Raw genomic sequence first — 14,234 nt, 5'->3', positions numbered from 1 at the left:
AAAATCTAGCTGAAAATTCACAACTGCGGCACTGAAAGGTGAGATTTTTTCAGTTTTCATTATATTGTCTCTTGAGTTGTGTTGAACATCAAGCACCCGTGTTTGTGGTAAGTCCCAAGATATTTAATTACATTTTATTTTATTACTTATGTGGGAGGCTTCATAAAAATGTTTTTTCTTGTTGAAATTTTACCGGTAGCGCATATTCCAATTACGCAATTTCTTGTTTTGTTTTTAAAACAACGGATGATTAAGTTAGAATTTTACTTAAGTTATATAAAATAAAATTGTTTATTTTTCATGACATTCACCACCTAATAATTCTAATGCGTTATGATTGACGACTTCGTCTTTAAGTACGTAATTAGCAACCTACTACTAAGCGTTGCGTTTTTGACCATTAAAGTATCCGGAATCACATAACTTCTTGGCTTCTAAATTGTATTATTCGTTTTCGGTTTATAAAATTTAAATTAAAATATAAGAAAACACAAAATGGAAGCAGAATGCCGGCGACACATGTGCGTCGCCGGTATTATGTATACCGCATGCCACGTTTAGCGTATCTAGTTATCTTTGTGACAATATCTAAATCTAAATTCTTAGCAGAGAGCACTAATATATGTCGTCTGCAAATACGTCTATTTTAAAACCATATAGATCAGAACGCTAATAATAGGCTGAATGCACTTGCATTTCATCTACGATCATAATAATTAAGTGTGATGAGACATAGCTTTCATTGCGTGGGTTTTATGAAAGTAAAGATTATTTACATAATAGGATAATACCTACTACAGTTGCGCTCGATAGTTATTTTCAGTGTGTATTAATAATTCCTCAGCTATTAGATCTACTGCACGTAGTGTTTCAGTGAATGCGCAACTTAAAACATTTCGTTATGTTATAATACCTAAGTTACACTGTGTGATGTAACAGACATAGGTATCCTATGTGTTCTATATTTGGATGAAATGCTGGCTGTATCGACGTCCCGGACGTCCTGCGCACGCTCTGTGGAGCTCTCCCGGAGATTTGCTCACAGGTCAATCGAAGCCTCCATCTTCGAGTGCATTCCCAGTACCGATTAGTGCATCAAACATAACACATTGCAATTTTGCCTGATGGTTTTTAATATTGGAGTTTGAGTGTCTAAAAAGGTAACATCTCGGTCAATATATTGCGCGTTCTATGAATAATTATATAAAAAGGGCCTTTACGGATAAAAGTAAAGATTATGTAGTTTTGAATAGACTATTCCATTGTTCGGTTTATATTGCGTTTTAGGTAAATTGAATAAAAGACTAAATTATGACGCTATAAAAATGAATAATCGATGATGCAGTTTTTGTTAAAGATATAAAAGTAAATTAAGGCAGGAACTAATAAACGTATTGATTTTTACGATTAGTGCATAATTAATATATTATACAAGGCTAGATTGAACATTTTTAATTTTAATGCGTTCAATGCATCAAGGCTTTTCCTTTATGGAACCAGGAACAACTCTTATTTGTCTTCATAATTACTTTTTCTTGTTATGTATTTCCTCCTTGATTACAAAAACTGAATCGCTATTTTACACCAGGTACTTCCGTTTCGCGAAATAATAATTTATAGTTGAAATTCTATCATGAACATCAATTTGAATTTTTGTCACTCAGGTACCCAACGTTAATACACTACTTCAACAATGGGCAAAGAGAAGACTCATATTAACATCGTCGTAATCGGTCATGTAGATTCTGGCAAATCTACTACTACTGGCCATTTGATTTACAAATGTGGTGGGATTGATAAACGAACCATCGAAAAGTTCGAAAAAGAAGCGCAGGAGATGGGCAAAGGCTCTTTCAAGTACGCCTGGGTAAGTTACAACGGAGCAGCTAAGTAGATACAATATCGATTGCGGTGTCGAGTAAGTAAACGTTATTTTGGAATTTTACACTACAGGTTCTGGACAAGCTGAAAGCGGAACGTGAGCGTGGTATCACTATTGACATCGCTCTATGGAAGTTTGAAACTGCTAAGTACTATGTGACTATTATTGATGCTCCTGGTCACAGGGATTTTATCAAGAACATGATTACGGGAACTTCGCAGGTTGGTATATTTGAATAAAGGAAATAAAGCTATATGAATTGTTCAAATGGAAATCTATTTTTGTGTTTTCCTTCGAATTTAGGCCGACTGCGCTGTGTTGATAGTAGCTGCAGGAACAGGCGAGTTTGAAGCTGGTATCAGTAAGAACGGGCAGACTCGTGAGCATGCGCTACTCGCCTTCACGTTGGGCGTGAAGCAATTGATCGTGGGTGTCAACAAGATGGATTCCACTGAGCCTCCTTACCACGAAGCTCGCTATGAAGAAATCAAGAAGGAGGTTTCCTCTTATATTAAGAAGATCGGTTAGTTGTCCCAATTTAAAATATTCCGGGTATTTATTACAAATATTGGATGGGTTTATTTAACAAACTACATGATGCGATTGAATTTATTAAGAAAATGTATGTTTGGACTACGCGATCGTATTTCTTTTGCGTTCAAAACTTAAGAATGAAGTTAAATAAAGAATAGGCGTGGCTACCCAATGAATTATTCATTAAGGTAGCTTATTAATTTGGAATATTATGTAAATTTAGAAAGAAAACCGGTAAAGTTTGCTTATGTAATATTGCGTCAGGTTACAACCCGGCCACCGTGGCCTTTGTGCCGATCTCGGGCTGGCACGGCGACAACATGCTGGAACCATCCGACAAGATGCCCTGGTTCAAGGGGTGGACCATCGACCGCAAGGACGGCAAGGTTGAGGGCAAGACCCTCATCGAGGTGCGGATCCCATTGCATATGCTTGATTTGATAGATACATTTTTATGTATCGAAATTCATTAATTTTAATTACAAAAAATGGAAGACAAGTTTTCGACATTTTGCTCTACTCGATAAATCTTTACATCACAACATTTGTAATTTCACGGACACAATACGAATCATAATTTTACCTTGACGACTTAAAACTAAGCTTAAACATCTTATAACTTTAAAATGTCAACAACTGTGCATCCGCATTGCGAAACAACAAGTTTTATTATTACACAAAACGCAACAAAAATTATAATATGCCTGGTCCCATAAACACTATCTGGTCGGTATCGGTCGGTAATCGGTCATTTAATTCTCAATGTCCGATATCCAAAACGACTTATATCAGGATATTCCTGAAAAAATATTCTTTACTAAAAACAGTGAACCGATTTGTATGAAATTTAGTAAAGAGATACCCGAGAAAGGGAATAATATAGTTTTTAATCTTTGAATTTCACGGCACCAAGAACTGTGCGGGAAAAACCCTAGACTGATATTTTTCCTTGTAGAGAAAGTTGTTGAGTTGAGTTGAGTTGAAGAGTTTCTAATTTAAACATGAAAAAGTTTTACGTAGATTCAATCGATTTAACCTATTCATAAAAAGAGGCGCATTCAAACGGAGCGATGTTGCAGGCTCTGGACGCGATCCAGCCCCCGTCGCGGCCCACGGAGAAGCCGCTGCGCCTGCCGCTGCAGGACGTGTACAAGATCGGCGGCATCGGCACCGTGCCCGTCGGCCGCGTCGAGACCGGCATCCTGAAGCCAGGTGAGAACCTTCTAGAACGGACGTGTTGGAACTACAAATGTATGCCGAAGCTGCAGACATGTTTTAGCTTTTTTTCTACTATGCGGAGTTTTGTTTTCTTGTCTAATTAGATACTCAAACCTGCTACTCTGAAAATGACTTGAAATTAATTCTTTGAAATTGATCGATTGAATTTTTTAATTTTTTTCTTATAAACTAGACAAACAAAAAAAGTATAGCGATATATGCACTACAGCAAGATTAAACACATTTCAACTTTGCATCGCAAAAGTTATCAATATGCAGTATATTGAATGCATATTTGAATATGGTGATCAGGTATGGTGGTGGTGTTCGCTCCGGCCGCTATCACCACGGAAGTGAAGTCTGTGGAAATGCACCACGAGGCGCTGCAAGAAGCCATGCCCGGCGACAACGTGGGCTTTAACGTCAAGGTTTAACATTTATACCATCATATTTACCACATTAAAACCAACTATGAAGTACAAGTAATAGACAAAGTATTTGAAAAAAAATCTTTTATTTTGTTAATACATATCTTTGTTCTTACTAACATTGTCCCATTTTGAATTCTAGATGATTCATTTGATTAGTTTCACAAACTTGATCTATGAAAAAATAAGTGAAATAATAATTGAACAGTTTTGTACACATACGTAGATACCAACCAAACCAACTGTTTAAATATTTGATTACAATTTTGGTATAAAATATTAACAAGCCATTTGATATTTTTTGATGCGGTCATGCAATAAAAATAAAACACTTTCTGTGAAATGCTAGAACGTGTCTGTGAAGGAGTTGCGTCGCGGCTACGTGGCTGGTGACTCCAAGAATTGTCCACCCAAGGGAGCCTCTGATTTTACTGCCCAGGTACGTCTTCGTCCTGAAATAAAAAAAAAATAACCAACTACATATTTTCTATCTAATCATTTTTAATAATCATTAGTTTATTACTTATTTCGCAAATTTCAAAATACCTTTATATTGATGCTTCATTAAATTGTTGTTTAAACTTTAATATGAATTTAGAAACCGGTTAATTGCTAGCATTCTTTCCAAATTTATGAAAGTAATAAAATCTAAATTACATGCCTATTAAAATGTTTTTTATGTAAGGTTAATGTAATTTCTGAAATTCTTTTGAACATAGAGCATTTTTTCATTTTGATTGCAATTAGGCTTAGTGAATACAGTCAATCTCGATAAACAATAACTATTTACCCATACCATACATTTTGTGATGGTTTTTATTCCAAATGACGTAACTGAGAAATAAAGCATTTAGAAGTCGAACAAACAATGGCCTATTTAGAATTATACACGGTGCGCAGGTGATTGTGCTGAACCACCCGGGCCAGATCAGCAATGGGTACACTCCCGTGCTCGATTGTCACACCGCACATATCGCTTGCAAGTTCGCTGAGATCAAGGAGAAGTGCGACCGTCGTACTGGTAACGTGTCCATTTCGTTCTCTGATAAAATGCAGTGCGAAATTAACTTCATCCTCTTTACAATAGGGTAAATTAAATTAAGTCATAACAAAAAAATATCTTTGTCTCCGACCGACATATAATATGTATATATTCAAAAAATATCATAAAACCAAAAAATATTATAACGAACAGACGAATCTGATTGTTTTACTAAAATCGAATCGTAGACTTCCCGAATTCGATATATGGTCAGCCAAGTCAGTAAATGCATTGTCCACTATCAGGTAAGACAACGGAAGTGGAGCCGAAGTCGATAAAGTCCGGCGACGCGGCCATAGTGACGCTGGTGCCGACCAAGGCGCTCTGCGTCGAGTCGTTCCAGGAGTTCCCGCCGCTCGGCCGCTTCGCCGTGCGCGACATGCGCCAGACCGTCGCAGTTGGTGTCATTAAGGTATCAACGTCATCATTAAACAAATTTCAACGTTTGACTTTGTTTTTCTGTTTTGCAATATGGGATAGTGGATACTGATATTTTTTTTAATTGGTAAGTAAAAGGAAGAATTTAGTAGAGAGGGGGATACCAGGATCCCAGGATTTTTATTTAGCTTGAGGGGGTCTCGGACGAATTCCAACAAGCACCCATGGATCCTTTATTAGAGCGGCTCGACGGAATACATTGGGATTTTACTTGGTAATTCGACATAACCCACGATCTTCCCGGAGGCCATAGTTAGTAAAAAAAAGGTTTCTGATTTAGTATAGAGACGATTAGAGCGTTGCATCATCCGCGTACCCAAATCGGTTATCGATTTTTTCCATCCTTCCCGTTTTATTTCTACAATACACTTTAACATTATTCCCACTCATTGCATTGGTATGTTTCAGAGCGTGACCTTTAAAGAGGTGACTACAGGTAAAATCACCAAAGCCGCCGAGAAGGCCCAAAAGAAAAAATAACTATTGGGCAGTTTAAATAATGTAGCGCAGCCGGTGTCCGTCGTCTGCAACGCTGCTCTGTCTCCAGTGCTCTCTCTCCAACAGTGTCCCCCTCCACCCTCGCGTGCTCTGGTCCGTCGTAACATGGACTGCTTGATGTTGCTCCCCAAGCGGCCGGCAGATGATAGTACGGTTGCCTCGATTAAAAAAAAAATCCCATTATCGATGTTGTATCGTAGTCGTGAGCCCTTAGTGTACTCACACAATCGGAGCTTCTTAACTGGTGATTTCACACACGTTCCCGACTCTTGCATTTATCATAACAAGATACTCGTTCGTTTTAGTTACACATATGTGCTAAGTTTATGTCTTTTTAATTATTTTAGTCGTAAGTTATTTTCCAAGTTTGAATTTCCGTACTTGAAGGCTCGTTATGTCTTAATTTTCCATCGTAAAGAGTTCAGAAGGAAAGGCAATGGAGGACTAATTGAATTTTTAAACCATTTCACCTCACACGTCACTTTTTCAATATTGTAAATTTCACTTCGTTTAATATGTTAAACTTCTATTATTTTTATGTATTTAAAATTAAATCTTGTATTTAATTGTAACAATCAATAATTTCTAGTCGAAAATTGCATTAAAACACTCATTACCATCTTTGTTTAAAGTAGTGTCGTCCATTGTTTTTCTGTAATTTTATTTCATTATTAAATTCGTGACTAAATGAAATTTAAAAATTACATTTAAGATTAGATGTTATTTTCTTACGGTGTTGAAATGTTGTATTAGTAGGGATGAAACATCAGAGTGTAAAAAAATGATGGCTTTGGTTGTAAACCAGAACCATATAGTTGGAATTAAGGGTATAATAATTAAGCGTTATAAACGTTTTGATAGATATTTGATGAACTTTGTATGTGATTTTGTTCCTAGTTTGACCTTATCTTAAAACATATATCGTTCAGTTACATATTTTAGACTAGATAGGCAGTGTAAAGGTTTAAATATTCAATTGTGACGATTGTAAGAATTCTTGGATTATGTACGGAAACAACTGGAAACTCTTTTTAAGCTAAATAAATGTATCTTAATATTTTCAATAATTTTGTAAAGACCTTAATCCTGATAAAACCAATAAAGAAGCTACTGGTATAATTATTGTTTCATTGTATTAGATTATTATTGAGTGTATTGAATGGGCAGAATAAATGTGGGTAATAATGTTTCTACGCGATGCAATTTTTCTAATTGGAAATGGTTTCTTAATTATAATTCCAAAAAATAAATAGCGATTTTAGTTTTTCAAAAATTTAAATCACCATAAACGGGATTGCCATGCGGAAAGCATTTTTATGGTTTTTATTGTTTCTCTTTTCCGTTCATTTGGAATGTTTACGTACGTCAAGATAATCGATTGCTAAGGCGGGTGGCCGAGAGGCTAGGCGTTGCTACGGTTTGGCAAAAAGACTTGGGTGCAAATTCCGCTCTGTAACCAATTTTTTTCTATTATTTCAAAAATAAAAAAATAAAATTATTTTTCATTAAACTTAAAATTACAAAGTGGATAAATATGTATTTAGAATCTGACTCAGTTAATTATAGATCAACGACCTCTAAAATTTTAATGGCGACCTGCTGCCGCAGTTCTACAACATTTAATGGAACCTACCTTGTCAAATCGATGCCTAGCGTTTTTAAGGGCGGATTCATATAAAGCATCAATTACAACTTCACTACATAGGTATTAAACAAAGTCGCCCTCCGCCATTTGTGTGTCTGTATTCTTAGATCTTTAAAATTTCGAAGCAGGTTTAGATTTTCTATAGATAGTGATCCGAGAGGTACGTTTATATGTATGATAATAAAAAAAAGCACAAAAGCTTGTTGAGTATAAATAATTGACGTATTGAGGGAACCTGGCATAAGGCAAATAATTCGTCTGGTAGAAAGCGAAGAAGTTTGTTAGTGAGAGTTTTGAGGACAGCTCGCAGTTTGCCTTGTTTCAGTTAAACCGTCAGAGATTTAATACAATCACCCCAGGAAAAAACAGTATGAAGTAACAAACTGAATCAGTGCGTAATTAACACTTTTTAAGTAGCGGAAATCTATTATTCTTCCGCACTCCGCGGCATTTGAAAACATACGTTAGTTGCCTGACTTTAGAACAAATGGAAACAATGACTGTCTCATTCCTATAATTAAATTTTAAGTGTAAACTAAGTACTATTGTTTTTATTCAATGAATTATTTTTAACCCTTTAACGCTCTCAGTAGTGCAACGAAAATTCACATAATGAAATTAAAAAAAATCCATAGATGTCCACTTTTATGGGACTCAAGATTTAATAGTTACAACAACATACAAGATTTATTTATTCGTAGAAGGACTGTTTATTACATGGCAACATCTACCTATATTCGTACATATAAATATGTTCGTTTTGACGTCAAAAATTTTGACGTTGACTTATAACGTCAAAATGTATATGACAGGATCGTAAGAATCGTCTAAATTGTTTGGAAAGAAGACTGGTTTTGCCGCTGCTCGCTGGTATTTACATTACCAATGAGTATCTACGATAACGAAACACGATGACGTGTGCTTTGCCGTAAGTGAAAGTAACTTTAATTTGTGGAAGGAGTTAATGGCGAAGGCCTTCAACATTAGACGTGTTTTGAGTTGAACACAGTCTCTCGTTGGTTGTGCTTCAGTGTACTCGCGCCTAATAAACGTTCTTCGTTAAAATGTGTGGAATTTTCGCATACATTAATCATCTTACGCCTAAGACCCGGCGGGAGATATTGGAGCTGCTTGTGAATGGATTGAAGCGTTTGGAATACCGTGGTTATGATTCTGCTGGTGTCGCCGTAGACGCTGCGGATCAAAAAGATATTGCAGTTGTGAAAAAACAAGGCAAAGTAGCCGCGCTTGAAGAATTACTCCAAGAACGCAGTGTCGAACTTGCAGTTGAAGAATGTGTAGAATCTCATTGTGGGATTGCTCATACCCGGTGGGCTACTCATGGAGAACCGAGCGCTATCAACTCTCATCCCCAACGATCGGGAGAAGATAACGCATTTGTTGTTATTCATAATGGTATTATTACCAACTATAAAGAAGTTAAAACTTTTCTGGAAAACAAGGGATACATTTTTGAATCCCAGACTGATACAGAGGCTATAGCAAAGCTGGTACATCATATTTACAACCAGCATAAAGGTTACAGCTTCCAAGAGCTGGTTGAGCAGGTAATTCAACAACTTGAGGGTGCCTTTGCTTTATGCTTTAAATCTCGCTACTTTCCAAATGAGTGTGTAGCAACCAGACGTGGTAGTCCTTTATTGGTTGGTATTAAAACAAGACGCAGTCTTTCAAGCGATCATGTGCCTATTATGTACAATAATAACAAGGCTACTCGTGGAGTGGTACCTGCATTACCACGTGTTAACAGCCATGCTCAGTTCCAACCTGAGGAGGAGAGGGATGTAGAATATTTCTTTGCCTCAGATGCTTCAGCTGTAATTGAACACACTAATAGGGTCCTTTACTTTGAGGATGATGATGTAGCACACATCAAAGATGGTATTCTGAGTATACACCGTATGTCAGGAAGCAGTTCGGATCCTCATCAGCGTGAAATTTTGACTCTGAAATTGGAGTTGCAGCAGATTATGAAAGGAAATTATGATTATTTTATGCAAAAGGAAATATTTGAACAGTCTGAATCAATTGTTAATACAATGAGAGGCCGCCTCAACTTTGCAGATGGAGCAGTGACACTTGGTGGGATAAAAGATTATATACCTGAAATCAAACGTTGCAGAAGGTTGATGTTGATTGGATGTGGAACCAGCTACCATAGCACAGTAGCCACAAGACAACTACTAGAAGAATTAACCGAGCTTCCAGTTATGGTGGAATTGGCGTCTGATTTTCTTGACAGGAATACACCAGTTTTCCGTGATGACGTATGCTTCTTTATTTCTCAGTCCGGTGAAACTGCAGATACCTTGATGGCCCTTAGATATTGCAAGCGTCATGGAGCTTTGATTGTTGGAATTACAAATACTGTGGGCAGTTCTATTTGTCGTGAGTCTCATTGTGGTGTACATATTAATGCGGGGCCGGAAATTGGTGTTGCATCGACTAAAGCTTATACATCTCAATTTGTATCCCTTGTTATGTTTGCTTTAGTTATCAGTGAAGATAGAATTTCCCTCCAAAAGCGCCGAGCTGATATAATTGCTGGCTTGCATGAATTGGATAAGAAGATTCAGGAAGTTTTAGCATTAGATTCGGAAGTTAAGTCTTTGGCGGAAGATCTGTATCGGCAACGTTCTCTCCTGATTATGGGTCGTGGATATAATTTTGCTACTTGTCTGGAAGGTGCACTCAAGGTTAAAGAATTGACCTACATGCATAGTGAAGGTATAATGGCGGGAGAATTGAAACATGGACCCCTTGCACTTATCGATGATTCCATGCCAGTTATGATGATCGTAATGCGTGATCCCGTTTATATAAAGTGTATGAACGCATTGCAACAAGTGACAGCGCGTCAGGGACGGCCTATTGTTGTTTGCGAAAAGGGTGATACAGAGACCATGGCATTAGCATCCCGTGTTCTCGAAGTGCCCAAAACTGTTGACTGTCTACAAGGAGTGCTAACTGTTATTCCTATGCAGTTACTGGCATATCACATAGCTGTTTTGCGCGGATGTAATGTCGATTGTCCGAGAAATCTTGCGAAATCTGTAACAGTAGAATGATTTTGTATTTGTTATTCTTTAAAAATATGCGATCTCTACATTCATAACTTAGTGTTGTGGAATAATCTTTTTATCATGTTAATTGGTCCTTTACCAAAAGTTTACCTTATCTTTTGAATTTCATAGTATTCATTTATTTGATTTATCGATAGTTGACAATGGGTTCGACAAATTCACTTATCTATGCAGCGATAATATAGCAACATAATTAAATCGATTTAGATTAAATATATTTTAAAAGATTTGTATCACTTTGGAAATCGAAAATAAATTTGTTTGGTATTTAAATAACCAAAACATTCCATAAGTACTGAAAATTTAAAGTTCATAATGCTCTTGTGTAATATAACATTCCATTACTCAAATTTCATGGCTGTATATATTACGATATTTTATCTGGTACAAGGCCGGTCACAGCTCGATAATAACTGGGTTTAAAAAAATAACATATGAATTTAAAACCTTTTCCTTACTCGCATCTCGTTTTCAATATTTTAAAAGTTACTGTACTAATCCAAGCAAGCCGTTCTTGAGTTAGAATATATATATAAATATGTATTTAAGATAGGTTAAAGCTAATTTTGTGTTTTCTGAAATACTCGTGTATGGTACCTATTTCTGTAGTTGTTTTTTAGTTAAGCAAAATCGTCGGGAAAAGAAATGCAATAGTAAAACCTTTTGAAAAATATAATATTCAAATGCATTAGCATCTAAAATAAAAATTTTACGGAGAGATTTCTAATAAATTGTATTTATATTTTTATATAAGTACTTCACGTACTTTTCGTAGAAATTACAAATAGCGAATATAAATCGTGTATGTATGAATTATTATGCAATCGTTTTCGTTTTTCTCGTAATATTGTCCTTTAAACAGTTGTTTTATATCCATATAGTTTGAAAATTTATTGTACCTACTTTTTTAAAGTGCTAGAAATATGTACGTATTACTTATTTACACAAACTAAGATTTAATGTAAGCTTTTATATTCATTTATTTTACATGTATTCTTAAGTGTGTGTACTTAATGCTTGGTTAAGCATTTAAATAAAATGTATTTCTAAGTGTAAAATGTTAAGATACTGATTAGGCATACGTGGTAGAATTATCTACTTATAAAATTTCAAAAAGGCCCATAAATGCGATTGTAAATAAATTAATTTTATTCGAAACGATAATATTCACAATTTTGCAATCTGAAATCATTTATAGTTATAGTTAATTAATAATGACTAATTAAAATCGAATTGTTGTAGTTCCTAGTAAAGATGTTTCGTTTGAAATGTCATTAGCAGCGATTAAATTTATAATTTACATCTTTTATTACTTAAAATTACAATAAAAATTTCGTTGAAATGTTATTATTTAATATCGTGCGAAATTAATTATGCTTCGACTACGGAAGTGAACAATAAAATATATGGCCGATTGCTAGTCAAAAATATCAAATAAATATTGGGAGTTAAAATTTTTGTAACTCGGCGTTAAATTTGTAAATGTCACTTGTGTCATTTGATTTATTTACATTAGCTATTTGTAAAATTATGAATCTTACATTTTAATGAAAAATAATTCTGCATTTTATTTTTTATGTGATAGTAGGCGTTTATTCATAGATATAGAATAGTTTACGCACATTTATCTAAGTGAAATGTTATTATCTTATATTAATAGTTAAGAAAAGGAAATATACATGAAAAAATACATATTATAATATATTATTGAAATCATTATTTTAAATCTGTTAAACAGAACATCACGTTTCACAATATCTATTTGTTAACTCTATAATTTTAAGATTAAATTTACTGAGAATAATTGTGTAACTTTATTTAACCTGACCCAGCAAACGCTGTTCTGCCTTCCTCTTATCATTGTACGAGTATAAGACCTACCCAATATGCAAACAAAATTTCATGAAAATCTGTCCCAACGTTTTGGAGGAGTATGGTTACAAAAATTGTGATCAGAGACTTTTATATACATATGAGAAAGATTTACTTAATGATACTATATTATAATAATAATATCTATAAAATAGTCAACTATTGAATAAACCTAAGATTTATAAATAAGAAAAATAATTTACAGTAAGAAAACATGGGACGTCCTTTTTTCTTACATAGTATTCAAACCGAATGCATCAAAAAATCATGTGCATAAATATAGCATAATATTTATGTTCCAAATCATAATCACAATAGGGTAGGTGCTGAATCCTTTGATCTATTAATAAATTTACAAGGATTTGAAAATATAGGCACCAGGTTTGCTACTAATTTTAATTAATTGTTATTGATAGATAAGGAACTAAGTAGCTGTCATACATACATACTATTTAAAAGGTGTACTACACACTTTAGCTTTTAATTAGGCTAAAGTATAATATTTTTTTAGGTACCAGCAATCCTAATAGCGGATTAAAGTAGAGAAGATAGTAGTAGAGTAACAGAGTAGAGCTATACGCTTAGCAACACATTTGGCGAATTATGTTTATTTATATGGATTTGTTAAATTCCTATTAGTATTGAAATTTTTGAATTCTGAAAAAAAATTTTGCAGTTAGGTCCTTACTTCATACAACCTACTTAGGAGTACAAAAGTGAGCGGACTGCGAACATTTAAATTTTGCCATTCGTGTTTTTAAATGTTTAAGGCGTGACCTTGAAATTGCTAGATTACCGTCACATTCTAATGCAAATAATTTGAATATTTATTGAGTATAAATAACGATCCGGTATATTTTACACTCGTTCGATCAACCACCAACATAACCATTTGAAGATCATTACAGTACAAGCGATGTGTTAAAATGTTTTCATAGCACAAGAAATTTTTAAAAAAATGTACTGTCCTTGAAAAATGCCTAAATGTTAACATCGCATTGATACATTGGACTGGAGGTAGTTTTATAGATATTTCTAGTCTGCCACTCATGGCTCAATTGCGATGTGACCAAAGCTTGATCCGTAACCAACAAATTTTGGTAATCATATCCATATATATATTCATCATCGATCACCAACGTCCAAGTACATTCGCAGAGTTTTTATACAGATTCGATAAGCTGTTTTCGCGTGGAAGAGTAACGAACATCCATCCGTCCATCCATATTCACAAACTTTATGTATGCGTTTTAATTATATTATAATTATCAATAAATTGTGTTCTATATATCTATATAAAACAATCAATTGATATTAATATCATCTATTATTGAATAGTGGAACTGGAATTACTATCGATATATTTTCGAGATCAAAGCACTTATTGGCGACAATCGGACTGTTCAAAGATAAATAATTCATTGATTGTAAGTGGACGATAAGATACAACGAATAACGATTTTATATTTCCTGTAAAATAAAAGCATAAATTAGTATCTTTCTTGCAATCAGATATTCCATTAGTCCTGAATCAAAACATAAAAAGAGGTAGGTACTTCCCCTGATTTCCTAT

At 34.7% G+C, this 14,234-nt stretch overlaps 2 protein-coding genes across 2 annotated transcripts; both read left to right on the top strand.

The window, feature by feature from the left end:
* Window positions 1-1,678: 1,678 nt before the first annotated feature.
* Window positions 1,679-6,327, top strand: LOC119830537 (elongation factor 1-alpha 2-like). Its single transcript, XM_038353596.1, has 10 exons — window positions 1,679-1,867; window positions 1,954-2,103; window positions 2,186-2,405; window positions 2,681-2,826; window positions 3,496-3,628; window positions 3,947-4,062; window positions 4,412-4,501; window positions 4,963-5,083; window positions 5,350-5,516; window positions 5,951-6,327. Exons 1-10 carry the CDS (start codon window positions 1,694-1,696, stop codon window positions 6,020-6,022), a joined length of 1,389 nt encoding a protein of 462 aa, XP_038209524.1. The 5' UTR covers window positions 1,679-1,693; the 3' UTR covers window positions 6,023-6,327.
* Window positions 6,328-8,553: 2,226 nt separating this feature from the next.
* LOC119829979 (glutamine--fructose-6-phosphate aminotransferase [isomerizing] 1-like) lies at window positions 8,554-11,613 on the top strand. Its single transcript, XM_038352763.1, has one exon. It carries the CDS (start codon window positions 8,750-8,752, stop codon window positions 10,772-10,774), a length of 2,025 nt encoding a protein of 674 aa, XP_038208691.1. The 5' UTR covers window positions 8,554-8,749; the 3' UTR covers window positions 10,775-11,613.
* The last annotated feature ends 2,621 nt before the right edge of the window (window positions 11,614-14,234 follow it).

This window comes from Zerene cesonia, chromosome 11, assembly GCF_012273895.1.
Source record: "Zerene cesonia ecotype Mississippi chromosome 11, Zerene_cesonia_1.1, whole genome shotgun sequence".
NCBI lineage: Eukaryota > Metazoa > Arthropoda > Insecta > Lepidoptera > Pieridae > Zerene > Zerene cesonia.
The sequence above is the reverse complement of the archived record's forward strand: the minus strand, read 5'-3'. Positions and strand labels throughout refer to the sequence as shown.